The sequence below is a fragment of the Leuresthes tenuis genome, unplaced genomic scaffold (genome assembly GCF_036924035.1).
Source record: "Leuresthes tenuis unplaced genomic scaffold, fLeuTen1.0.hap1 SCAF_24, whole genome shotgun sequence".
Taxonomy (NCBI): domain Eukaryota; kingdom Metazoa; phylum Chordata; class Actinopteri; order Atheriniformes; family Atherinopsidae; genus Leuresthes; species Leuresthes tenuis.
This window is the reverse complement of record NW_027325378.1, coordinates 3,191,695-3,218,794: the sequence shown is the minus strand read 5'-3', so window position 1 is coordinate 3,218,794 and position 27,100 is coordinate 3,191,695. Positions and strand designations below refer to the sequence as shown.

The following is a 27,100-nucleotide window of genomic DNA, read 5'->3' as shown; positions in this document are numbered from 1 at the left end:
CGATATAGAACCTGGCGACAGTTTGTAGGATCTGTCGAGTTGCATTTGTTTTGAATCCACGGATTTAGCGCTGGGTTGCTGCAGAACGTCTTCATGGTGGTTTCGCAGGTTTATCGTGTTGTTGCAGTATTTCAGAACCGCCCGGCAAAGTTTGCACAACGCCTTGATTTTATCTCTTTCCTGTGTTCCAGGTTTACACGGGAATGAATGAATCCACACTTCTGCTTTCAGGTTTGAAGGCGCTAGCTTAACGCTGCTGCTACTCACTCCGGTCGCCATATTGTTACGGTTTGGTCTAGTGCAGCCCCGGTCCATACAGCGCGAATCACACGAGGGTGTTGCTCACAGCGCCCCCTGCTGGCCAGGGGCTTGAATTGATTCAGAAGATTGCTGAATTGATATTGAATTGCAGGGAAAAGAATCGCGATGCATTGCTGAATCGATATTTTTCCCACCGCTAGTTAAGCGGGTAAAGAAGATGGATCCATCCATAATCTGTCGGTCGGGTCGCGGGGGGGGGGGCTGGAGCCTATCCCAGCAGTCTATAGAAGATGGATGATATGCAATTACACGTCAGTGTTTTAACAAAATCATGGATTTGAAGTGTTTACATGCAGGAGTGATTCGATCCTCAGCTGCACAACGAGGCTGCGTCATTCTGGCTTTGAAAGCTTTGCCTTTCTGTGATTTCAGGGGAACTAACATGTTTACGTTCATTTTAAAAGTGCGATGCTGGTCTGACCAACCACATGTGATTGTTTTGGGATAACTTGGGAACGTTTCGGTTAGTTTCAGCCTGACAGATGAACAGTAGATGTAGTTAATTAAGGCATTAAGTCTTTAAAAAGGGTTTAAAATCTGTGGTTTTTGTCTGTATTATATTACAATAATAAAGTTATCTGCATTATGAAGTACACGACTAAACAAAGTGCAATCAGATGATCAGAGAGACTTGGTTTAATCTAATTATCTAAATCTGTCCACCATCAGTGAAATCACACTTTCTCACACAAAGTCTACACACCAGTGATGAGTTGGTCATGTTCTTCCCCTCCAGCCCTGTTAAGACTCCTGGTGGAACCTGAAAATTTAAACCAAGAAGGTTTACAAAGTATTTGCAAAAGGTCAAAGCTAAAAACATCTGTGAATTAAACAGGCAGTATCTTATAAATGTCTTATTCTGTACCAGAGAAGCAACAATTAGCAGTTTTTTAAGTATTTTTTTGTCAAAACCACAGTTTAAATCATCTGTGAATATCAGGATTTACTTATTGGTTTATCTTCCATATTCTCAGTTTGATTAAAAAACACATTTCTGACTAATGCGACTGACAGATTTAGTTCACTTAAACAACCTGAAAACTTTAGTCAGCATCACGATTTGATTTGAAATATTGGTCGGTATGAATAAAATAAAATAATAAATAACCTAAAAATGTCAGCAAGACCAAATCAAAGCACGTGAAGTGAATGTTATGAAGTATATGAAGTTAAACTGTGGTTATCTGCAGCTTCTTTTCTATTTACCGTCCTGATATCGAGTTGTGTGGTTGGTGTTCCCAGAATAAATCCAAGCAAACAGAGCAATGGGAGTCCTCTCATTTTGACCGCTAACTGATTCCCGTGTGTCCGTACGTCTGCTTTGTGGTATCGGTCTGAGGTTGTGGAGCTTGGCTTTGGGCTTCATGTGTAGCGCCTGCCTAGTATCAAAGTCCAACTCGCTCGCTTGTGCTCATCTTCAGATCTTTTCAGCTATTGGCTGCTGGTTTTGGGAGCGCTACGCCTCAGCTGTGCTAATGTAGGCAGGGGAGAGCATCTCCTTCCATCGTCTCTTCAGTCATCAGCTTCTTTGTTTTGCTGAAGTTGAGCATCACACGAAGCCTTGTTATTGCTGACGATGGTGGTGTCGTCTGCTGGCTTCATGATAGAGTTCTCCTCATGTCTTTGTGTTGTTTCTGCAGTCGTAGGAGTACAGAGCGAACCTGTATCCACCTGCTAAGTGTGGTGCTGAGGCTCAGAGAACCAGAGTTTGTGCTGAGCTGATCTGTTGGTGCTTTTCTTTAAAATGGTGAGAGTCCAGACTGACTGGAAGGTCAGTGTCAGATTTAGATTGTAATGTTGTTTCGACAGACATATACAAAGTGATGATTATCTAATGTCGTTATTATATGTATGAATGACGGACAGCAGCGGCTCAGGTGGAGGAGCGGTCATCCACGAATTGAACGGTCGTCTGTTCAGTCACTGGCTCGTCCAGCCCACATATCAATGTGTCCTTGGGCAAGATAAACCCCCTCTTGTCCCCTGATGTGCCCGTCAGTGTGTGCGTGAATGACAGAGAAATGTGCTGAATCTATGTGAATGTGAGGGTGGAAGTGGTCAGCAAGAATAGAAAGAGTGCCATAAACCGAATAACCCCTGTCCTGATTAAAAGAGAGAGTGCCCCCCCCCCCCCACCCATCCCTCAATATTTCATTTTAAAGATAAAATCATTTCCAGTAATTCAAGTAAACATGCATTGAAGGTAATTGTGCAGCTTAGAAACATAATAAATAAAACCTTGTCTTAAAAAATGAGGATCCACCCACCACATCTCTGCTTTTTCAGGCAGCGTTTCACATTTTAATGAACTTATACCACTCAACTCAACAGAATTAAACAAGGTAACTCCAACCCAAGTGAATCCTGTGTTTTTTTGACAGGTTACTTTGTTGGATAACACAAAATCAACGGTGGAGGGGCTAAAAGACGTGGAAGAAGATAAATAATGGTAAATATTATAAGAGGTAAGAAAATATAGAACCTTTACTAGGTTTTTACCATCACAACAGAGTAGAACATGGCTGCATGGAGGGACACACCTTAAAGCCACCAGAGGGCAGGATTCAGGACCAATGACTGAACAATCTGCTGTGATGTTTTATTAAAAACAAATTTAAGAGTCTGGCAAATCAAGCCCGCGTGCGTGTTTCTGCCTCGGATCACAGCGTTTCGGGATTCAATTTGATCGAAACTCATTTTTTAAATTAATTTTATATTATAAGCATGCTTTCATGCGTTTAATTTCGACTCTTACGAGTTATTCTAAGCTAAATAAAGCGTAACAGTGCAGTTAGCTAGTGTGTGGCAGACACGCGCTCCGTCACTATGGTAGCGCGGTTGCCATGGAGCTAGATAGGGACTACAGAACGCCGGAGCTTATAAAGTGACTCGATGTGACCTATTTTCGTCAGAAAACCTAATTTCGGCTGTATTTTTATATTTTCCCTTGCTTTGTACCGACTTTCGGGCAGCTGACTAAGGCTTTTGGTGTTTTAGATATCAGGTGATATGAAGGGTCACGGCAGGGTCGGAGTTTTCGTCCGGATCAGACCAACCGCCAACTTCGCCCAGGACCTCTTTGAAATTCCTCCTGATGGACAGGTAGTCAAATATCAGCCTGATTTTTAAAGCCAAAAGGAGAAAGCTTTCTTCGTTTCTTCATTTAGTTGTATTTGTACCAGATAATATTTGTTAAATTTAAAAAGAAAATATTATTTATTTATATTTTCCAACGTTTCACCACCTATGGTGAGCGTTTTAGTCGCGCGCAATGGTTTTAAGCCTATTTAACAAATAGATAAAAATAACTTGTGAACAGTTTAATCAGTTTTTAACCCTTATTTATAAATCTGTTTATTAATGTAGACTCAGTGAATTAATATCTATAAGACATTTTGATAGAGGTACATTGGGTCATTTTCATGGCAGACATTTTGAAACTGCACAGGTGTTATTTGTTGCTTTAATTGTGGCTGCATTTCTTTAATTTGTGCAGCTCCAATGGCTCTGATCTTATGTCGGTTTGTTCGCAGGAATATAAGTTAGGGATGGCTGAAAATAAAGTAAAGACTTTCAGGTTTTATATAATATTGATATCATATGTAGTCGTGACTTCTTTGATTTTGTCCATTTTCACCTCAGACAATAAACATCCATCAAAGAAAAGACCCAAAGAAGCTCCTGGAATCCAGAAAAGCTCGTCTGAACTCCTGGTCGTTCCAGCTGGAAGGGGTCCTGCATAATGTCTCCCAGGACGGGGTGTACACTCGAGTGTGCAAACAGGTGGTTCTGGGGGCGCTGAATGGCTACAACGGTAAATGAGTTAGTAGGAATCAGAGTTACTGTTTTCTTAAACAAATAAGAGGACTGAACAGTATTTTTTTATGCATCTGCCAGGTACAGTGATGTGTTTCGGACAGACAGGTGCTGGAAAAACCTACACCATGACAGGATCCACAGAGTTCTACAAGCAGAGAGGCATCATCCCTCGGGCCCTCCAGGAGGCAAGTCCGACTGTGAGAAAAACCTTTTTCAAAACAAAGGGACGACATTTATCATTTTTATATCTAACACGCTGTCCAGGTGTTTGAGGAGGTGGGGAAGAGGACTGAGCACGCCTTCCTCGTGCACCTCTCCTATGTTGAGATATACAACGAGACTCTGATGGACCTGCTGTCATCGCTACAGGGTCCCCCACGCCTGTGTCCTCAGGGCATGGCGGTGATGGAGGAGCCGGGTGGGGGGGTCTTCATCAGAGGTCTGTCTCTCCACCCTGTTCACAGCGAGGAGGAGGCTCTCAACCTGCTGTTTGAAGTGAGCTGTTCGACGACCACAAAGCCTGAAATGTAAAAGTCGTCGATCCTGGTCTACGGTGTGATTTGATCCGTTTCCTTTTCTTTACTCAGGGTGAGATGAATCGTATTATCGGATCTCATGCCTTGAACAGGAAGTCCTCCAGGTCTCACTGCATACTAACTATTCACATTGAGGTATTAAAACTATCCTTCTCTGTACTTTTCTGTGCAGTCGACTGTACTCCTCACATTTAAAGCTGTTTTTCCCAACCGCAGTCACGCTTGCGGTCTTTTTCTGACGCCAAGTACGTCACGTCCAAGCTAAATCTGGTGGATTTGGCTGGTTCTGAGAGGCTGAGAAAAACTGGGGTGTGTTTGAAAGTAACTACCATTGAAACAAAATCTTATCTTGATCTCCTTTCAAAGTGAAACCTTAATTTTATTCCTCCTCCTCCTCCAGTCAGAGGGTCAAATGATGAAGGAAGCCATGTACATCAACAAGTCTTTGTCGTTCCTGGAGCAGGCCATCCTAGCTCTGGCAGACCATCGCAGGGACCACATTCCCTTCAGGCAGACTAAACTAACGCACGCCCTCAAAGATTCACTGGGTAAAATCACCAGGTTTTTACGTGTTCACGCCTGATATCAGCTCCGCTTTGGCTGTGAAGTAATACTAATAAATCCTGTTTGTTTCTGAAGGAGGGAACTGCAGGACCGTGCTTGTGGCCAACATCTACTGCGAGGCTGCACAGATAGACGAAACGGTAAGGAAAGGAAGTAAAAGAACAAGCAAAAGGTGGTCCACTCCTGTCTCTGCATGATGTCCTTTCAGCTGCTGATACTTCTTGCAGCTCTCTACCTTGCGTTTTGCCAGCAGAATGAAGTGTGTGCAGACCAACCCGACCGTTAATGAACACGTGGATCCAGCAGTGAGTCGACGACATATTAAATGTGTCAAAAAACCCACAAATCTTTTATTTACAGTCTGCATTGTTCAACGTTTTGAGCAGGTTCAGATCACAACACTTCAGAGAGAAGTACAGATGCTGAGAGATGAATTGTCTGTCTACAACACACTGGTGAGACAGCACATATTGAAATTAACCTTATTAGTTTACGGGCTTCTATTGCAGCTCTATTATATCATTAAGTTGGTTGATATTTGAATTTAATGCCCACTTGTTACGTTTCACCAGGTGAAGCAGCCAAATGTCACATATGAGCCGCTCTCTGAGGCCCAGCGAGCTGAGATTCAGAACCAAGTTCAGAGCTACCTTGATGGAAGCCTGGAGGAAATCAGTGTGACTGTTCAACATCCTCTGACATCCGTCATTTGTTCCGTTTGTCCTTCTGAAGGCTTTGAAATTCACTTTTTGCTACATCTCCTTGCAGATCATAAGTAAAAGGCAGGTTCAAGCAGTGTTTGCTGAGTTCAGGCTGGTTGTGCAGTGAGTATCCGCTGCCTTTTAAAATCAAAACACTGTAATTTCACTAGTTTCAGAGCAAAGTTGTTGTTTTTTTTATACGTTTTAAGTGAATAAGCATGTCTGTGTCTGCATTTGAGCAGGGAAAAGGAGCAGAAGGTGAAAGCTGAGCGAGGCCAAACCGACGACTTGATGAAGCCAGACCAAAGTGCTCCTGCGGCTGCAGTGAAGGTCGGCAGTCTACACCTGTTGGAAGATACCTGTTATCTGTTTTCTGTTGTCCCTGTAGCAGTCACTTCAGTGAACAATTCACTGAGCCTGAGCTCCACTTGAATGTGGCATTCTCCATCCTCAGAAGTGGGATACCAGAGGCAGCTCTGAGGATACGGAGGCTGACAACTTCACGGCGTCGCAGACGCAACGTCCGACTTCAACCAAAACTAAAAAGTCCAGAGATAAACAGAGGTGAGAAGTGACAAAAAGAAAGAGGTGTGACAGACATGATTTTTAAGATTTAGTGTCCTCTGCTGTCGATAGTGTTAACTTGATTACTTTAAAGGGGAACTCTGGTGTTTTTAAACCTTATTTCTGGCATGAAATACGTTCATCTACTCACCGAGAACAGTTTGGTGAAAGTCGGCGTCCTTCGGAAGATATTTAGATAACTGGAGATCCATATAACGGAGTGAACGGGGCTTAGAGGATGCAGCCTCTAAATAAGGCATTATCTGTCTTTATTTCACCGATACTTTAAGAAGAATGAATGAATGAACGTGTGCTATAGCTCTGTTAGCTCATAGCTGCTGTTATGTGGCTACTTGCAGCTATAGGAGAGCTAACGGAGGGATTTCTACACAGGCACTCTACTGGGACCACTTCATCCACACGCCCCCCTGCAGCACAGTTTATTCACTCCGTGCTCTGTGACAGTCGGCTAACTTCACACAGAGTTTGCTGCTGATAGTTTTGTGCAACATGGCAGGATATTTATCAGATTTTGACGACGTGAACGACGACTTTGAGTAAGATGGACGTTCTTACCGGAGTGAATAAACTGTGCTGCAGGGGGCGTGTGGATGAAGTGGTCCCAGTAGAGTGCCTGTGTAGAAATCCCTCCGTTAGCTCTCCTATAGCTGCAAGTAGCCACATAACAGCAGCTATGAGCTAACAGAGCTATAGCACACGTTCATTCATTCATTCTTCTTAAAGTATTGGTGAAATAAAGACAGATAATGCCTTATTTAGAGGCTGCATCCTCTAAGCCCCGTTCACTCCGTTATATGGATCTCCAGTTATCTAAATATCTTCCGAAGGACGCCGACTTTCACCAAACTGTTCTCAGTGAGCAGATAAACGTATTTCATGCCAGATATAAGGTTTAAAAATACCGGAGTTCCCCTTTAATGTGTATCAGTCTAAACTTTGAGCACAAATGGGGATCTGAATAAGAGACAAACCTTCACTGATGTTATTCCAAAAAGAGACATTAACATGAATAAGTTAGTGTGCCATTAATGTCGTCTCTATTGTTATTTCTGTTTTTTGTTACTCCATAAAATGATCACACTCTGCAATAACCATGAATAAATAATGACGTAACATTAGACCCAGTTTATTGGATGGCCACCAACACGAGTGACTTTAATGAGGCAGATTGTCTGGGGTTGCTTCAGTTTGGGTTCAGCAGTGTGTCTGAGGTCAGCTGATCGTAGTGAATAATCAGGATTTTCCATCAATAGCTGTTTATTTTCCCTTACAACGGGGGCATATTCCAATCCTTGAGCTCAAGTCGTGAAAGAGCATCAAGCGGTTTGTGTACTAACCGAGAAATACTGGCTGCTGTATTATTTACTGATGACACACTCGATGTTATTATCCAGCCTGAGCAGGAGACGGGGAGAAGGGACTCTTGTTTCAATGAGGCCTGTGGAAAGTGCCTCTAAATCAAAGCCCAGTTCTATCAAGTCGTCTGAGAGGGAACTGGATCCACCAGAACCAGACACCGACACACAGGGATCCCATCGGTCTGCCAACGAACCCTTCCAGTCCGAGTATGTGTTTGTAAATATGTTACCTGCTCGAGTCCCATAAATGGACCGTGTTTCATACCCCTACGATTCAGAAGTGTGGCCTCTGTGCCCAGGTCTCCTCTCCCCAAAGCAGAAGCTTTCGAGGATTTCAAGGTGGGACCAGGCAGGGATATCAACGACATCCTAAAGGAGAACAAAGCCGTGTTGTTGGAACGCCGCAGCCTCCTTCGGCAGCTCACAGAGGAGGTCAACGCCGTCAAGAGCGAGATCGACCGCATCACAGCCACCTTACAGCAGCACAAAGGTACTTCATGTGTTGCATATTGGTCAACATGGCCGCTCCAAAACTGTCTTGTTGAGGTTTTAGATCATTTAAAACCTGAGTTACGTCGTTGAGGTTCATGATGAACCTCGGACCAGCGGTTTTGTTATTGAGCTAAATATAAAAGCAGGCGTGTTAACAGCTTTTCTTTGCATCCATTTGGATGAAGATCAGTATTTGGTGCTGGATGGGGACTCTCTACTGGTGCACCTCGGGGAGCTTAAAGCTCAGTACCGGCAGAGATACGAGGCGCTGCGGGACATCAAGGCAGAAGTCAACTACTGTCAACACCTTGTGGATCAGTGCAGAGTGCGCCTGCTTTCTGGTTAGTGCTCCGTAGATTTTCTGCTTTTATGAAACGGTCGGAGTTAACTGAACTAATATATTCTGCATGTGCCCCAGAATTTGAGACCTGGTACAAACAGTGTTTCCTGTTACCAGAGCAGCTCCACCGACCCACGAAAAAGGACGACACGGTGAGTGAATAATATCTTCGTACAACTCTTATGAAGCCTCATAATAACCTTTTCAGCTCCACTTCATTGTAGTAATGATTGAACAAATCCACAGGAGGAGAGAAGGCGGCAGTCTGTGTTTCCTCCTGAGAGCCCCGGCTCTGAATCCTTTTATAATGCCCGCGACAGGACTCTAATCCGGGTGAGTGTCCACTTAACTCAGGGTTCCTACAGGTCTTCAAGTCTTTTTAAGACCATTTATATAAAAAACTTAATATCTATTTCACAGACCTACCGGCAAAGAATTATTTTTCTAATTTGTTCATTTATTTCTCAAACAAATGTTAAAATGTGGACAAAAAGAAAAGTTTCAGCAGGCCACACAAAAGTTTGACGAACACAGTTCAGTTCTTTTTTTAACATTGGTTACATCAGCTAGCTATAAGGGGAGTAGAGAGAGAGTCCTGAACAATTAAATCCACACCAACGATGAAAATTAAACTTTCATCGTTGGTCTGGACCCAAAAGCTGAGCGCAGATCCACTCGAGTTGTGGTCGTAGCTGTGGGGGCTGTAGCGTTAGCAGCTAGCTGGCTAACGTTAGCTGTTTCAGGCGCATTAGCAGCTAGCTGGCTAACGTTAGCTGCTTCAGGCACATTAACAGCTAGCTGGCTAACGTTAGCTGCTTCAGGCACATTAGCAGCTAGCTGGCTAACGTTAGCTGCTTCAGGCACATTAACAGCTAGCTGGCTAACGTTAGCAGCTTGTTGCTTGTGTCTGTGTGGGGGCCGGTGCTGTCGCAAAGTGACGTGTTCAGATCTCAATTATTGGTTCCACCACTTTTTATTCAGGCTACGTTATTTAATCACAATAGTGGTTGACAAACTAAACTTTTGAGGAGAATGCGATACGGAGAAGTTACATATTGCACTAGTTTTAAGACCCATATATAAAAATTCAAGACATTTTCAAGTCTTAAAAAGACTTTAAGACCCCACGGGAACCCTGTTAACTGCAGATCTTGTAAAGCAACTTGGATTTTACATGAGATCATTTTGTGTCTGCAGAGGAAGAGCAGAGCTCAATCTGCAGCATCCAGGCAGAAAAGACTTCCTCTGATTCGCCCGGTCACCGCGGTGACGTGAGTTTCCTGTGAAAAGATGCTCAATATGATGATGTGTGATTAGTCTCCACGTGACTTCTGTGCACTGCAGTTTGTGAATGAATCGAAAAGACAAGACACGACACAGTTAATCAGCTTCTTAAATGAAAAGTAAAATTTATTATTCCTGAACCACAAAATAGACTTCTTTGGTTGTACAAATTCACTAGTTACAGTCTTGTGTGAGCTATAACCCTCGACCCCATGACTTCTGACCCTTTCCCTCCAACCTATTTGCAAGTAAAAGCCCGCAAAGGGAACTCCAGACAAAAATAAACACAGTAAAACCCATCTGAAAAAAAGATTTACCTACTGAGAGTTTAAAAAAAGAGGGGGGGGGGGGGGTGTTTCTGCCATTACAAATGTTATCAAACTGAATTTCAGTCAGTGAGAGCAACATAAAAAGCTATAATTAGAAGACCCTACGTTAAATTAACATAAAATGCTACGATGCTGTGATTCTGCAGAAATACCCATCAGATACATAAGCTGAATGTGATCCATCTCCAAAGGGATTCCTTATTGGTTCTGCCTCTCCAGAGTCTCCCATTAACATACCGATATACACGCAGAGAGCATCCCAGCACCGAGCCTGTTCAAACCTACAGATGCTCGCTTTGTCTAGGTCCAGACTGGCTCAGTTTCAAACCCAGAATCTGTTTTCCTTTCAGTATTTTTACATTATTCACACAATAATAAATGATTTTCAGTGGCATCAGATTTAAATTAACCGTAGACAGAAAAATAAAACACCTGCTACCTTCACATCACTGTGGGATCCCTCCTGATACTACAAGGATATAGATGAATAATTCACATTGATTTAAAAATAACAACACACTAACAGCAGGGTAAGTACCGTGAAAAAGTGATGCTAAAATGTCCTCAACTGATGAGTATCTGCCTGCTCAGTGCTGCTGCCTCCAGTGTGTAGTCAATGAAAGGGAATGTAACGCAGGGCGGAAAAGTCTATCGAGACGAGGGAAACCAGCATTTTGATGCTTCCATATTACTGCTGCGAAACCACTGGCGAGTGAGTGTTCATCAAGTAAATCTAATAAAACAGCGATATGCAAATAATCAGTTAAAAGCTTCCCAACTCGTATGTGTATGATTGGAGATTTAATTTCGTACGATACGCCTCGGTTGTCCTCTTGAACCCAAAAGGACCGAATGGGTTAAAAATGTTGCTCGAAGGCCTTCGGTTGAAGTAAAACAGTAAAAAGATAAATTAAGATACAAGATCTCCAAAAACTGATCCGTGGCAGTGCAAAAACTGATATGTACGAAGCTCCCCACAATTAGTGATTATGAAGGTAGCAAGTTGTTCCCTCCTTAATTAATATGTACACTCCTGTCTGTCTCATCTCTGAAAGCCTCATATCATTCAACAAGTTAGTTTAGCCGTGACCCATTTCTTTTCTTCTTCCAGTATTTCCTTAAAACAATAAAAAACAACAACAAAAAAACATCCCAGATCACTGACGGTGCAGAAATACGATGAAACAAACTAAAATCCTCAGTCACCCTCAAGTTAAAATAGATCAGATTCTACCAGGCTGAAGGAAATAAAGAAGAGTCTGTAAGTAGCGATCCCAGCTGAGCAGCTCACCCACAGACTGTAAAGGCAAGGCTGCCACACAGGATATAAGTAAGTGACTAGCAGTCTTTGCAGTGGTTATATATGGTGGAGAAAATCTCACTCTACTGACACTATGCAGCACGTAGTGAATCTGCACCTCCTGTGGATTCCACAGTGTGTAAAAAATGTGTGTGTTCTCGTTATCATTGAGGTGTTATGTGGGCACGGCGGTTTCCAGGCTGCGGCGGCCCTGCCTCAGTTTGCGTTTGTTGCTGTAGAGCGCCATCTCCTCCAGGGCAGAGGTGGCAGGCAGCGGGGTGGGAACCTCCACTTCAGGGGTCGCAGCGTCCCCTAGGAAACAAAAAGGCAGACGGGACCTCAGGTCACTCACTTGTCTCAGCTGCTGCGACTTATCTTCTGTTGGTATGTAAGCTGCGGAGGGAAAAGGTCGAGGCATCGGGGCAGAAAGCTGCCGTACAGCGTTTGATGAGAAGTCGGATGGGCCCCTTAAAGCTGTGAGAGCAGCAGCTGGAACATGGTGAGCAGAAAACTGAAGCGCCCAGTGATCACATGCTCTGCAGCCTCAGCGGCTTCAGTGCTGAAACTGACAGCAAATGCTAGTAAAGTGACTAAAAGAGCCAATTAGAAACCCCCTCGTGTGTGTTTACATGCACGTTAGTGACCACAATAACTGTCCGTGATGTAATTTAGAAAAGCATCCTAAGATTTCAGCCAAAGGAAGCAGCATACTGCATTCAGTTAAGCAATTAAAACCAGCAGCTGTGCCTCCTGAAGAGGTCGGGGCTAGTTTTGATTGGACTTGCTTCATTGTTTACGTCCATTTAGAGCAGGAATGTCAAACTCCGGTCCTGGAGGGCCGCTGTCCTGCAGGTTTTAGATGTTTCCTGATTCAGATTAAATGAATCTCTTCAAAAGATTGTTACATTCTGCACAAACCAGCTAATGAGGCATTGATCTGAATCAGGGAAACAGCTAAAAGCTGCAGGACAGCGGCCCTCCAGGACCGGAGTTTGACGTCCCTGGTTTAGAGGAACAAGGTGACGACGCTGCATGTAAACATGTTCCCACGTGATTCTGGTTGAAGCAACGTTCTTTTGCACAAAAGAATGTTTTTATCCCCGATACCAAAATGGCGACAGAATCATGAAGAGCTCCCTGCAACATGGAATATGCACCGTCCAGATCATGGTTCCAGTGATATTTATCTTTGGTATCAACATCTGTAGCTGCTTCATATTTAGTGGACAGCAGTTGGCAAAGCACACCCCCGTCTTAAAGCGATGCTGTGTGAAGTATGATGAGAAGTCAGCGTCTTAACTGCAGCAGACGGCACTTTTCTGCCACCTGAAGCAACTCAAACGTATGTGAAATGGTGGAGGTTTGTATTGGATCTGTGAGCCTGAGCTGTAAAGCTGTTAGCTTCTGTCAGAAATCCTGCACAACGTCTCCAAACTGAGTAGAAATGTCACTAATGTCCATATAATTCCTTCAATGAAGGAACGAAAGACAAGAAATGAAACTTTCAGTAGCCAGAATGATAACTCTGGATCATTTTACTGCATATATATTAATTACATGTCAAAATTAGGCTACATTATAGAAGCTAGAGGTGTTCAGACCCTAATGACTGCTCAAAATGCTTCACACAGTCCCACTTAAGCAAAAAAAAGAGATAAATATCCCTTTGATTCCTGAATCCTCGGCTACACCACACAGCTAGCAGGTTAGAGTGTAGATACACAGAAAAACTCTCCTCACACACTCAGCCCTGCACACACTGAGCAACAAACACATGCACACAGGATCCTACCAATAGGAGCTGCTTATTCCTGGTAGTCGCCTGAATTAAAAGGGACAGAACATGTTGAGGTGATGTAAACACTGTTGGCACGCTGTCCTCAGCGCTCCACTCTCACAAGCATGTCACGGTTCAATTTTAAATGGGACCAAAGCGGCGGTACATACCTGGGTTTAAGGAGCCGTCGTCCATGTATTTAGTATCTTCAGCTGTTTCAGGGGACTGGGAAAAAAACAGAAGGTGGTGAATAACAGCAGCAGGTGCATTTCAGTCACCTGTATCCCAGGGAAGCCTTCACCATGCGAGCAGTGGAGCTGTCGGGCGCCGTGCCGACCGCCCCACCGCAGGTTCAGCAGGCAGCACTGAAGCTCCCGTCAGTCAGAGCCATGAAGCCGGAGTGCATCTACTCAACTACTTCCCCAGGAGATCCCGGCGTGTTAAAGGAAAGGTCGGTTTAGTTATCAGTCACAGGGTTTATGATCCACAAAGAGACATCAAACAAAGCAACAGAACATCACCAGTATCACCAGCGCACAACAGAGGCCCAAGCAGCGCGTCAAGCTGTCCTTCGACGTTTTTATTTGATTTATTCGGTGCTTTTTTTCAGAAGCAACAAACTCTTTTTGGTGACTTTATTTTTGCTCATGCCCACATGAACACTGACAGACTGGTGGCTGCAGACACTCCGTGATGCTGGGTGTAAAGGTTTCTCCTCACATCACTTCTCCAGTGTAAGAGTCCTCAGTGCATCCTTCAGCTAAATTAGATTAGCAACAGCCTCACTCAGTGGGTCTAAAGGATGAGATTAACTGGAGAATTATGGACAACAACAGTAATATCGTCTCCTTCGACTTCCAGGTCACGACCCCTGGAAAAACTCTCGAGCATGCGCAGAACGCAAAGTCCAATTCACCGTCTACGTGCACGTTTAGTGCGACTATCAGAGTTATCTCCTGTTAACCCGATCCGGTCCAATTTTTAGTCAAACTAAGGCGTCGACATGAACTTAATAACTCAGTCTTATTGTAATTTAGCCATTAATCCGATCCTTTACGGCGCCATGTAACCTGAATTTAATCATCTGCCTTTTAAAAGAGTCGTACAACACATCTGACTCTAAAGATCTCCCTAAAGCAGGGATGTCAAACTCCGGTCCTGGAGGGCCGCTGTCCTGCAGGTTTTAGACGTTTCCCTGCTTCAACACACCTGATTCAGATTAAATGGATCTATTCAAAAGATTGTTACATTCTGCACAAACCAGCTGATGAGGCATTGATCTGAAGCAGGGAAACATCTAAAACCTGCAGGACAGCGGCCCTCCAGGACTGGAGTTTGACATCCCTGCCCTAAAATAACCCGCAGATCGCTGAGCTGCTTGGAAGTAAAGTTCAGACACAACGTTTTCTGCTGGAAATAAAACTTTAGGACACGTTTATCCACAGTTTATCACAGCCACCAAGAACTGGTTCAGTGTGCATGTGATCATTAAAGCTGGGCTCGAAAAAGTGGAAACTTATTCCAACAGGATGTAAACATTAACATAGACAACGAATTAGCTACCACCAAAGAGAGGAAACAAACTCGATGCTGTATCCCACCACAGATGCATGAGCTTAAACACAGAAGACCACTCCCAAACAAGAGCTACTCCCTGCCGCTCCAGCACAGGATTCCCCTGCTTCCCCTCTCATCTCTGCCTCCAACAGGAGGAAATTAAGTTTCCCAAGCACACCGAAACAAAAGCGTTACTCTAATGAGAGCAAAGGACGACGGCCCTGTACTCAAAGGCCAGAGCGTGGAAGGAAATCCAATGGAAGGCAGATTATTCATCTGCCTGAGATGCAACCCATGCGTGGAACCAGGCAGCAGATGGATGTGAGAGTGAGTGGGATGCAGAGCTTGTAGCATTTACACTCTGAACCGATTCTGGTTAGTGGAATCAAAGATTCATCTGCATCTCTGCAGCAGGTGAGCGTCATCGCTTAACGGATTAGTTGGTTGAGGGAAAAATGGGAGTGAATGATTACACGATGGGAGGTAAAATGCCTCCAGGTGCAGGTGCGAGTTAGTGAGCCACACCACTAACAGTGCAGAGCAGGAAGTACTGATCAATCACTGAGCCACAACCAAGACTGCAGTCACACTGATGCCTCCTAATTAACAGAAACTAGAGGGGAGAGGCAGCAGGGAAAGCCAAGGGGAGGGAGGAGGCTGGGGCCCCCGGAGCTCAGCATGCAGCCAATACCTGGATGTCGTATACGGGTTTGGAAGAAGGAATGGCAGCAAACTGTCGGTAGTCAAACTTCTTTGATGACAGGGACTAGAAGGATAGCAGACAGGAATGAGCAGAGGGAGAGGTGAAAAGAAGATGGAGGAGGGAAGGGTAATGTACAGAAAGGAGGAGAAAATGGTGGAAGAGGAATACATCTGGAAATGGAAAAGGGGGCTAATGTGTGATTTAAACAGCCCGCTGTGGCGTATGATGGAGAGCGATGTGGTGTCAGCTCCGATAAGCAGTGGAGGAGTCATGGAAAGCCTTTTTTAAACAGACAGGGAACTATTTAAGCTCCCTTTCTCCAACTGAAGAGTCAGTGTTACAGCTTTGTTCAAATGTTTGATTGTTCAAGCTCTCCAACTGAGTGAGGGACCCTGATAGTTCCCCCTGACAGACAGACAAGATGTTCAGAAACAGTGGAGACCCAAGGAAAGTGGAAAAGGGCTCATGCTTACCAGCCTGCCGGGTGAGGTAAGTCCTCGAGGACTTTGCTCTGTTGGAATAAGAATGAGATTCGTTTTACACTTAGAGAAACACAAATATTAAGCCATCTTCTGCTGGGAGGAGGGTTTGGTTCCTCCGACTGTGTGCCAGCCTCTTACCTTCCATGGGGGTGGGCGAAGGTGTTGGAGCAGGCGAGGGCGACTCCGTCAGCTGGTCCAGTGTCCCACGCTTCTTCCCGTCACGAGACTTGGCAATGACCATCTGAGCTTTCAGTGCATCTTGCTCAAGAGACTTCATTCTACACAAAGAAAACCGCGGTCAGGAAAAAGCTCTGAGAAAACGGAGGAAGTTTGAGAGGAAGAAAAAGATGGAGGCACACACCACCATGAGCGGCTGTAGGCCCTTCGCTACTAATTTTGGGCGCTCCTTGTCCTGGTTTGCAGTGGCAACATCAATCTTATTTTATTCAAAGGTTTTACCAAAAGAGGGAGGAAGCATTCCAGGAAAAGGACTACCTACTGCCAGTAGGTTCACCCTTCACTCACAGACTGCTCGCAAATTAATGCAGGCCGAGTGTTAGTACGAGTAACAGTGGGAAAGAACAGCAAGGCACAAATGAAAGAATGCTGCAGGACAAGACAGAAGAGAGGCGGGGGCCAAAAGGAGCTAGGGATGGGAAGCAGAGACGTGCAGAAGCAAGACGGCACTAGAAAGGCAGTTGGAAGCACTGTCAGTGTCGCTGCGAGTGCTTGCTTGGACCTTTCTTAACTTGGCCTCTAGCAAAATACCCCAACACCAAAGCACCCCAGCACACCCCCACAATGCCGTGCGTCTGGCCCAGGTGGCTGGGGCCAAAGAGCAGACCTGAGCTGGGAGGCTGCAGAGGAGGAGGTAGAGGAAGAAGTGGGGGGCTGGGGGGCCACGGCAGCGCCCTGAGAGGCCCTCACTCGGGCCTGGTAGAGCCTCTTTGCCAGGTCCTGCTCATACTGTCTAACATCCTCCTCAAGGCCATAGGGCCTGTGCCCCACGGGGAAGGGAGAGGGAGAGGGGGTGGAATGAAAGGTGCACCAGGGTGAAGGACAGGTGTGAACAGGAGGAAGAAAGGCACACAGAAAAAGAGAAGAAAACCAAAGAATGGAAGGTAAAACACTGACACAATTAGGAAAACCAGGAGTAATAAAGAAGACAAGTTTAGACGCGACACTGGTGAGAAAGAAAGACCGATCCCACACAAAAGATGGTGTCATCGCAACTAAATAATATGCGGGAGGGACTGCGATAATAAGAACTAATAAAAACAAGTCATTACCCTCCTGTGGTTGTTTCTGGCTTTGAAACAAACATTTTCTTGCAAAGCAGAACTTAGTTTTGGCCTTAAAGCAGCAGCAAAACAAAGAAGGGATGTGATTTCTATTTAAGATGCAACAAAAACGCATTCAGTGCTTTGTTTTAATTCATTTTACTCTCCCTTCATGTTGCTTTTAGGCTAAAATAAATCAAAGGTAGAGGCTCAGAAACAAACGTCTTTCCACTAAAAGTTAGCTGCTGGCCACACATTACAGGTATTTTCCGCTTGTATTTTCCTCTGAATAACACAGCTTTGGGTTTAAAAGACTTCAAAGTGAAGCACGGGACCCACTTTGCGCAGATTTAGAGATTTTTGGGGCCAACATTTAGCATTTATCGTCTATATTTCAGTTTGTGCTGAGGCACAGTCACGGCCTTATTCATTCTAAAGTGTTTGACATGGATGCATTTACCGTGCTGCCCTCCACATGGCCCTCTTCTCTGCCTCCAGAGCTCGTTTCTCTGCAGGGGACAGGTCCTTGTCTGGGGCCACAGCCAGCTCGGGGCTCTGCATGCGAAGTCTCTCTTGATGTCTACGCTCTGCTTTAGCTGTGCGGATGGGAGCCGACGTCTCCCCGGGGTAAACTGGTATCAGGCTGAGGAGACGTGGACAGCAGTGAGAAACAGCGTGACTTACAGCACGTGGACAGTGTTTTTCACTCCGGCACGTTGGAATTACCCCGTCATGGAGCTGGGTCGCTGCTCCAGCCGAAAGCCGTCCTCCAGGGAATTCCTCTGAGAGTCTCCTCTGCCGTCTACCGAGGAAGGCCTGCAAACGGAGAAAAGAGCTTCTTAACTTTGCAGAAAGGACCCCGAACTGAAAGTGTTTGTAAAAAGCAGCAGTTCTCACCCAGAGCTGCCACAGTAGCTGGGGGGGGTGGAGCAGTGCTGAGACGGCGTGGATACAGGCTCGACTTTGTACTCGACTCCATCCAACAGGACCTTGCCCGAGGCCTTCATCTGTGCTACTTGTTTAGCCAGGTCCTCCTCTTCATCTTCCTCATCTTCATCCAGCAGGTACTCTCGCGCTCGCTGCTCGAACTTCCTTTCTGAGGAGAGATTATCACACATTAAAGCCCGCCTTCTTCTTCAGGAGTTACATTAAAGGCACAGTTCAAGGGAAGCACGACAACAGACCTTCCTCCTCCCGCATTTTCTTTAGGTCGTCCTCTCCAACAAGGGAGACTCGAGGTTTGGGTTTTTCAGGCGTCTGCTGCTTCACGTCAATCTCAAAGTATTTCTGCCGGTCCCTGAAAGAGCGCTGCTCTGGGCTGGCCTTGCCACCAGGAGAAGGACTCTAAGGGACAATCAATGAAATAAAGAGGGACAGAACAGATTAATGCTGAAATCTGAATTCCTGAGGAAAACAGCCAGCTAAAGTTGCGTTGTTGCAGAGCCTTTTGCAGCCAGAGATAGCAGAGGACAGACGAATCAGACCGAAAAGAAAGAAATTTCATTTTAAATCAGATCCCAGCCCCATTTTGCTGATTTCAGATTAGTTAACTGACGCAGCAGTTTCTGGGAGCAGAGACACCGCCACCCATCAAGCCAAGCACACAACAGCCCAGAGGAAGAACAGGGCTGCTCCAGCTGTGGTGGCGGAGGCAGTGGATACCTGCAGGTCCTGTGATGGCCTGGAGAGGCGAGGCACTGCTGCCAGGCTCAAATACTCCCGGCGGTCAGATGAGAGGGAGGGCCGGGGGGAAACCCTGCTGGTCAGACCCTTGCCAGCTCCCTCCTGACCATCTACATCATCATCAAACACCTCGTTGTCCAACTCAGGCTGAAAAGGCCACATATGTTATCACCAGACTATTAGTTTTGCACACTCTGAGAGCACCGAGAATATCACATTGACCCAAAAGTAAGGAACTGATGAGACCATCCTCTGTTTTTTAAAGTCTTTTGAATATGTGCTACAAAAACAAGTTGAATATGTTCTCTGGATACTCGATCTGTCCCTTCAAACAGGATCTGAATCCTGCATTGGGGTGTGTTTCAGTGGTTTTCCTTCCTGTCTCTATTTCCAATATGGTTAGAAAAGGCGTCACTAATCCAGATGAGTTATATTTGGACCAATATGGTCCAACACACAGCTGTTTTTTATGTGAATATCTGGGCTGGTGTGTTTCCTCACCTCTGGAGAAGGTTGCTTTGGGTGGAAATTGTTCCTCACACCATAAAGTTCCTGTTGAGAGGGCAGAAAGACGGATTAAAGGAACAGGCCGGCTGATTAGCACCTCGAATGTGCCAAATACAAACTGTAGGACTGAACATCAGGGCATGAGCCACACATGGACGCACAAATGGAACAATGCAACGCCAGTATTACAGATGATGGCAGCGGAGCACAAAAACCAACGATGAACGCATTCCACATGTCACAGCACGTCACAGTCCCTCCCCCGACAAAACGCAGGCTTCGTGTAGGACAGCCTGCTTCAGTCAGGTGGGGGGCGGGTTGAGGCCAACCAATCAGCACAGCATGCTTGAGTTGTTAAGACCCGGCCCGGCCCGGGCATTACCTGCGGAGGCTCCAGCACGGCCAGTGAACGAGGCACAGCGGCAAACGCCTTGTATGCCTGCTTCACATTCATTGGGAACTCATCGGGCGAAGTGGGGGAGGGGGCGCGAGGCTGCAGGAGGGGAGGTTTGAGGGGTCATGGCGGGTAGGAGTGGTCCATGAGGTAAAGGAGGCGAGGGTAAGAGGAGGAGGTTGAGAGGACAGACAGAGACATGGAGGAGAGGGTAGTCAATGAAAAAACCAGCAAAGTTGACTGTGGAGAACAGGTGAGCGGCATGGCGGCTGGTTTCATGTGACAGGAGGAAGCATGTCAGAGAGAGACAGACGGTAGGGCTTGGACAGGCGCGGCTAAGTGTTCTGTCGATGAGGCAGGCGTGAGATGAAATCATAGCCTCTGCAGTGGTTACCAGTCTGAGTGGTTACCAGTCTAACTGAATGGTTACCAGTCTAACCGAGTGGTTACCAATTTAACCGAGTGGTTACCAGTCTAACTGAGTGGTTACCAATTTAACCGAGTGGTTACCAATCTGAGTGGTTACCAGTCTAACTGAATGGTTACCAGTCTAACAGAGTGGTTACCAGTCTAACTGAGTGGTTACCAATTTAACCGAGTGGTTACCAATTTAACCGAGTGGTTACCAATCTGAGTGGTTACCAACCTAACTGAGTGGTTACCCATCTATCTGAGTGGTTACCAGTCTGAGTGGTTACCAGTCCAACTGAGTGGTTACCAGTCTGAGTGGTTACCAATCTAACTGAGTGGTTACCAGTCTGAGTGGTTACCAATCTAACTGAGTGGTTACCAGTCCAACTGAGTGGTTACCAGTCTGAGTGGTTACCAACCTAACTGAGTGGTTACCAGTCTAACCGAGTGGTTACCAGTCCAACTGAGTGGTTACCAATTTAACCGAGTGGTTACCAGTCTAACTGAGTGGTTACCAGTCTAACTGAGTGGTTACCAATTTAACCGAGTGGTTACCAATTTAACCGAGTGGTTACCAATCTGAGTGGTTACCAACCTAACTGAGTGGTTACCCATCTATCTGAGTGGTTACCAACCTAACTGAGTGGTTACCCATCTATCTGAGTGGTTACCAGTCTGAGTGGTTACCAGTCCAACTGAGTGGTTACCAGTCTGAGTGGTTACCAGTCTGAGTGGTTACCAGTCCAACTGAGTGGTTACCAGTCTGAGTGGTTACCAGTCTGAGTGGTTACCAGTCTGAGTGGTTACCAACCTAACTGAGTGGTTACCAGTCTAACTGAGTGGTTACCAGTCCAACTGAGTGGTTACCAGTCCAACTGAGTGGTTACCAGTCTAACTGAGTGGTTACCAGTCTAACTGAGTGGTTACCAGTCTGAGTGGTTACCAATTTAACTGAATGGTTACCAATCTAACTGAATGGTTACCAGTCTAACTGAATTGTTACCAGTCTAACTGAGTGGTTACCAGTCTAACTGAATGGTTACCAGTCTAACTGAGTGGTTACCAGTCCAACTGAATGGTTACCAGTCCAACTGAATGGTTACCAGTCTAACTGAATGGTTACCAGTCTAACTGAATGGTTACCAGTCTAACTGAGTGGTTACCAGTCTAACTGTGCTGCTTGACCAAAGCATTTCAGAGTCCTGTCATCCTAAGGACTGCGTGTGACTCAGGAAGTTCCAGCTGCAGCTACACTTCAAACACATGGAGGTAAAGGCAGCAATGCCTCAGCGGTGCGTTCAATGACACGTCTTCCTGTCTTTGGTAATAAAAATCGTGCGACCGCTGTTCCTTTGTTTTGGGGCTATGCCTCAGCAGGCAGCACAGACTCGTTATGGACCAGCCCTACGTGGTGGTGAGGGGTCTTACAGAGGTCTGGGAGTTGAAGGGGGAGGGGCCATGCTGAAAGGGGTTGGGACTGTGGCCTTCCGGCGTGGCTGGAGAGGTGCTGGGCGGCCGCACACGCCCAACCGGCTGGATGGCACCCGGTCGTGTCTGCAAAGAAAACAAATGACACCTTTTAGTAGATAAAATGCCAGAGATGCCAAACTCGGGTAGAATGAAAACTTAAAATCAATGATGGTAATGGTTGAACTCTGCTGAAGCAGAATGGAATTTGCTCGGATTTTGGCTTATAATTAAGCACCGAGTCCTCCTTCTGACCATAAAGCCTCTGAGGAGGTCGCTCTGGGTGCTTAAAACTCAATTATTCAGATGATTTTAGATGTTTAGAATCACATTAACACACATCTGTTAGACCAGATGTGCCCTCCTGAATGAATTTAAGGTCATAAGTGGTCACATTTCCTTTCAAAAGGCTTCTGAGCTCCATAAACACTCACTGATGATGAAGTGCTGTCCTTGGCAATGGGAGTGGAGGTGTAATGAATGTTTGCCTGTAAAAAAATGTTTAAAACCTAAATTAAAATCACAGAAACAGCATGAATTTACACCAAAAGTGCATACAGCTACTAAATTCTAATGGGGCTTCTTTACGGTGATGCCGAGCAGTATAAAGGCACAATGCAACACAAAAGGGAGCTAATCTGATCACCAAAGGAGTGCTTCGTCATATCCTGACGTGAGCACCTGGATATCTCAACAACTGATAGTCCTCAGGGAGAAAATACGAAGCCGTAGTTTCTCCAATGAAGGCACAGCCAGTCTGCACAAGGCAAAGCGTCGTTAATCAGCTGGTCACATGCTTTTCAGCCAGGTGGGGCCGAGGCAGCTCAGCTAGTTGTGTTTTATGAACAGAAAGGGGGCATCTGTCGAATCAAAAGACTCCAGGCCAGAGCAAAGAGGGCCAAGTGCCCCACTTACAAAGCGGGTCTCCCTGCCTGCCGTCAGGGAGCTGTTGGAAGAGTGGTGGCTGGGCTAAGGGTGGGAGGCAAGGTCGAGAAGGTCAGCTGTGAAAAACCTCCCCTAAAGCGATACTTGTGGATAAAATAAATCAAAAAGATGGTATGAGGACAGGCGGTGGATGCTGGAGCAGAACTGGATGTCGGGGCTGCTCACCGGTTGGATTGTAGGAGAGTAAGGTGCTTCCCTGATTGGACTGTCTGTCCTGGTGTAGTCGGAGGAAGGAGCCTGGAAAAACAACACAAACGCATTCAATCACCTCTTATAGTTTCACTCTGTGCACTGGAGGGAAAAATCTCTTCACAAGAATGCAAAGACAGAACAAAATCCACCGGTTAGTCATGTTGTGAATCTGTTTCTCAGCAAAGTGAACGCTGGTAAGCATGCTCCTTTCTGTACGACCCTCCTCGCAGCTGTCGGCTCAGGCATTCCTGTCGATCCTGACTGCGTTTCGACGAGGCGCTCGAATACCTCAAGAGTTCCACAAGCTCTTTGCTCACCTCTCACCCACAACTTTAGAGAAAAGAGCATGTTTTAACCCTCCCTCGAGGTGCCATTCATGGACTGTCGCTCATCTGCCGGCGACATTCTTGGTGGAGTGTTTTTGTGTGGGAGAGGTGGGGGGTGCACATGTTATAGCTGAAGGTAAACACACGGCTGGATCACTTTAACACGGCTGTTAGAACTTTTGAACAGTCTGGAAAGTGTAGAATCATTTACAAAGTGCACAGTAACACAGCATGCTGCCTCCAAACCACACACAGGCAGGCGCCTTGCCTTGCTGAACAGCCACGGCTGCAGCTGGCCTTGTCTGCCGTATCCCACGGGAGGCCCTGAGAGGATCTGCTCTGCAGCAGAAAGACCTTTTCCTTTGCGATTAGCCACCAAGAAGGGGTTCTCCTTGAAGCAGATAGGCTGCGAGTCCACCAGGCTTTCCTCTTCCTCTTCACCACTGAACGTTGACGCCGTTGTTGAACCAGAACCGTCAGCAGCGGTGGACGTCCCATTGGTGGAAAACGGGGATCCATGAAGATGGTCGTGGTCTGTGTTCAGAGCGGGGTTAAGGGGTTTGGTGGGTTGAGGCAACCCAAAGCCGAGAGGCTCTAAAGGGGCTCCGTACTCAGCCTGCAGGGGGGCCTCCATGGCAGCAGTCAGAGTAACAGGGACAGAGAACTGAAGAGGGAGGACAGGTACCGTAAACCCACTTAAACTCAAATCTAAAGTAACAGAGAAAAACTAAGAAAGCAGCTTCCTGTCGATCAGATTAATTACTGTGAAATTTAATATTAGTCATTTCAGCTACGAGTGACTGTGTGATAACCACTTTTAAATTCTCCTAAAGGATGTAGAGCCTCTAAACTGGGATGTAAGAGACAAGAAAATTAAGCTTTGGTGGTGAGAAAGATGGTGTTGCCAGTGTTTAGTTTGTCCATTCCGGGCTTCTGTAGTAATATGTTGGCGTAAAGTTGTGGAGGATCTTATTCTCATGCGATTCAAACTATATTACAATTCTGCCACCTAAACTTCACGTGAAATGCTCCAAAACTATTCTTTCTACTCTGGTAAACCCAGGGAAAAAAGCCCAAAACACTGGGAAAACTTCAGATATGATTGAATGTTGGATTATTTACTGGAGTCACACATCAGGGACAACTTTCAAACCTTCAACTGGTCCAACAAAGAGGGACGTTTTTATGTAATAAAAGACAGAAAAGAGACTTGAAAATACGATAAAGAGAAATTCCTGCATGCCTGTGTGGATCCGTAAATAGAAACCTCTTCACTCGCGTCACTAAATGGCTCCTGAAGCCTTTCAGATAAGTTTCTCAGCACCCATCATTCAAGACTTAACTAGGCCTCAGCTTTAAATAAAACTTTATCAGAGCAGAGAGGCACTCCAGCTCGAGCACACACCTTCAGCTCATACCATCCTTCACAGGGAAGATGGCTGCTGGTGTCACATGGGAGAAAATATGCAGGCCGTAAAGAAGCAGAGGAACAGATACGAGCCATTATTTAACAAAAAGAAGTGACTAAACACACCAAAGTGCTGAGTTTTGACGCGACCTCTGTGATAATGGAAATAGCCTGACTGCGAATGCATGAAGCATTGTGCAGCGGCTGCCTGCATGCTGACTATAAGAGTCAGTCAGGGGGAAGGAATGTGGACGAGTGGCACCGACACAGACTGTGAGGGACAGCTGGGCTTTTGGTAGAGAGCAAAGTCAGGCTGCCGGCTGGTCGGCATGCCAACGCTCTGAGCTGTCCACAGCCGCGTGGGAAGAGCCGCACATCAACCGGGAAGCTCCGTTTATAGCGGCAGGCTTCAGTTTAGAAGCTTCATGTAACACATCAGGACCTAAGGGACGTTTAGCCCGGGTTAAAACTGAGGCAGGGTCCACATTTTACACTTTTAGGACCTAAGGGACGTTTAGCCGGGGTTAAAACTGAGGTAGCGTCCACATTTTACACTTTCTGGACCTAAGGGACGTTTAGCCGGGGTTAAAACTGAGGCAGCGTCCACATTTTACACTTTCCGGTCCTAAGGGACGTTTAGCCGGGGTTAAAACCGAGGCAGCGTCCACATTTTACACTTTCAGGACCTAAGGGACGTTTAGCCGGGGTTAAAACCGAGGCAGCGTCCACATTTTACACTTTCAGGACCTATGGGACGTTTAGCTGGGGTTAAAACCGAGGCAGCGTCCACATTTTACACTTTCAGGACCTAAGGGACGTTTAGCCCGGGTTAAAACCGAGGCAGCGTCCACATTTTATACTTTCAGGTCCTAAGGGACGTTTAGCTGGGGTTAAAACCAAGGCAGGGTCCACATTTTACACTTTCAGGACCTAAGGGACGTTTAGCCGGGGTTAAAACCGAGGCAGCGTCCACATTTTACACTTTCAGGACCTAAGGGACGTTTAGCCGGGGTTAAAGCTGAGGCAGCGTCCACATTTTATACTTTCAGGACCTAAGGGACGTTTAGCCGGGGTTAAAACTGAGGCAGGGTCCACATTTTATACTTTCAGGACCTAAGGGACGTTTAGCCGGGGTTAAAACCGAGGCAGCGTCCACATTTTACACTTTCAGGACCTATGGGACGTTTAGCTGGGGTTAAAACCGAGGCAGCGTCCACATTTTACACTTTCAGGACCTAAGGGACGTTTAGCCCGGGTTAAAACCGAGGCAGCGTCCACATTTTATACTTTCAGGTCCTAAGGGACGTTTAGCTGGGGTTAAAACCAAGGCAGGGTCCACATTTTACACTTTCAGGACCTAAGGGACGTTTAGCCGGGGTTAAAACTGAGGCAGCGTCCACATTTTACACTTTCAGGACCTAAGGGACGTTTAGCCGGGGTTAAAGCTGAGGCAGCGTCCACATTTTATACTTTCAGGACCTAAGGGACGTTTAGCCGGGGTTAAAACTGAGGCAGGGTCCACATTTTATACTTTCAGGACCTAAGGGACGTTTAGCCGGGGTTAAAACCGAGGCAGCGTCCACATTTTATACTTTCAGGACCTAAGGGACGTTTAGCCGGGGTTAAAACCGAGGCAGCGTCCACATTTTACACTTTCAGGACCTAAGGGACGTTTAGCCGGGGTTAAAACCGAGGCAGCGTCCACATTTTACACTTTCAGGACCTAAGGGACGTTTAGCCCGGGTTAAAACCGAGGCAGCGTCCACATTTTACACTTTCGGGACCTAAGGGACGTTTAGCCGGGGTTAAAACCGAGGCAGCGTCCACATTTTACACTTTCAGGACCTAAGGGACGTTTAGCCGGGGTTAAAACTGAGGCAGGGTCCACATTTTACACTTCAGTTATCACCGTAAAGCCGTTTAAAACTGAACCGGCTCCTCTGGTGATTCTGTGAAGACCATCAGAACCGTCTGGTTTTATTCTTCTGGAAACACGTTTGTAACTTTCAGCGAATCAGGTCGTCTATATCTCCACTTCCAACACGCTCTCTGGTCTTCAGCTAAACTATTAGCCGGAAACAAGTGAGCACGTGCGCCAGCATGAGCGCACGAACAGCTGCTGGTGATATGTGGGTTAAGTGTGGCAGCTAACCCTGCTCTCCCAGGTCTACTACCGGAAATCTACACAAGCAAAGTCCCTTACAGTTTACTGGTTTAGCCAATGAAGACGTGTATTAGCAGCAGTTAAATCCTTACTTAAAACAACGTTTGAAATAAGATCAAATGAGTCGATGACGGAAGTAAAAAGCAGACAGAACGACATTAAAGCAGACAGTTAA

At 46.0% G+C, this 27,100-nt stretch overlaps 2 protein-coding genes across 15 annotated transcripts in view; one reads left to right on the top strand and one right to left on the bottom strand.

Moving 5' to 3' along the window:
• The first annotated feature begins 3,304 nt into the window (after positions 1-3,304).
• kif9 (kinesin family member 9) lies at positions 3,305-9,991 on the top strand. The gene is made up of 20 exons (XM_072379065.1): positions 3,305-3,423; positions 3,964-4,135; positions 4,219-4,325; positions 4,405-4,635; positions 4,728-4,811; positions 4,893-4,985; positions 5,077-5,224; positions 5,316-5,380; positions 5,468-5,545; positions 5,627-5,695; positions 5,813-5,917; positions 6,009-6,064; positions 6,184-6,271; positions 6,396-6,505; positions 7,921-8,091; positions 8,184-8,374; positions 8,562-8,717; positions 8,795-8,868; positions 8,963-9,049; positions 9,914-9,991. Exons 1-20 carry the CDS (start codon positions 3,331-3,333, stop codon positions 9,989-9,991), a joined length of 2,256 nt encoding a protein of 751 aa, XP_072235166.1. The 5' UTR covers positions 3,305-3,330.
• A 109-nt stretch (positions 9,992-10,100) lies between these two features.
• Positions 10,101-27,100, bottom strand: part of scrib (scribble planar cell polarity protein) — a 61,562-nt gene continuing 44,562 nt past the window's right edge. For 3 of the 14 annotated variants that reach the window (XM_072378593.1, XM_072378595.1, XM_072378596.1), the window contains 16 exons: positions 23,001-23,072; positions 22,325-22,378; positions 21,852-21,977; positions 20,001-20,111; positions 19,613-19,663; positions 19,091-19,258; positions 18,613-18,772; positions 18,326-18,524; positions 18,155-18,244; positions 17,889-18,071; positions 16,993-17,145; positions 16,287-16,426; positions 16,140-16,177; positions 15,655-15,729; positions 13,577-13,631; positions 10,101-11,941 (listed from right to left, as the gene is read on the bottom strand). In XM_072378593.1, the coding sequence (XP_072234694.1) occupies positions 11,805-11,941; positions 13,577-13,631; positions 15,655-15,729; positions 16,140-16,177; positions 16,287-16,426; positions 16,993-17,145; positions 17,889-18,071; positions 18,155-18,244; positions 18,326-18,524; positions 18,613-18,772; positions 19,091-19,258; positions 19,613-19,663; positions 20,001-20,111; positions 21,852-21,977; positions 22,325-22,378; positions 23,001-23,072 (1,812 nt within the window). In that variant the 3' untranslated portion in view covers positions 10,101-11,804. Of the gene's footprint in view, positions 11,942-13,421; positions 13,452-13,576; positions 13,632-15,654; positions 15,730-16,139; positions 16,178-16,286; positions 16,427-16,992; positions 17,146-17,888; positions 18,072-18,154; positions 18,245-18,325; positions 18,525-18,612; positions 18,773-19,090; positions 19,259-19,612; positions 19,664-20,000; positions 20,112-21,851; positions 21,978-22,324; positions 22,379-23,000; positions 23,073-27,100 lie in introns of all 14 variants that reach the window. The other 11 variants (XM_072378599.1, XM_072378602.1, XM_072378597.1 and 8 more) reach the window with 11 other exon arrangements.

Coding starts and splice junctions, on each gene's coding strand:
- kif9 (XM_072379065.1), top strand. CDS start 3,331: ATGAAGGGTCACGGCAGGGTCGGAGTTTTCGTCCGGATCAGACCAACC. Junction 5,918..6,008: donor GAAGCCTGGAGGAAATCAGT/GTGACTGTTCAA, acceptor ATCTCCTTGCAG/ATCATAAGTAAAAGGCAGGT. Junction 6,506..7,920: donor AAGTCCAGAGATAAACAGAG/GTGAGAAGTGAC, acceptor GTTATTATCCAG/CCTGAGCAGGAGACGGGGAG.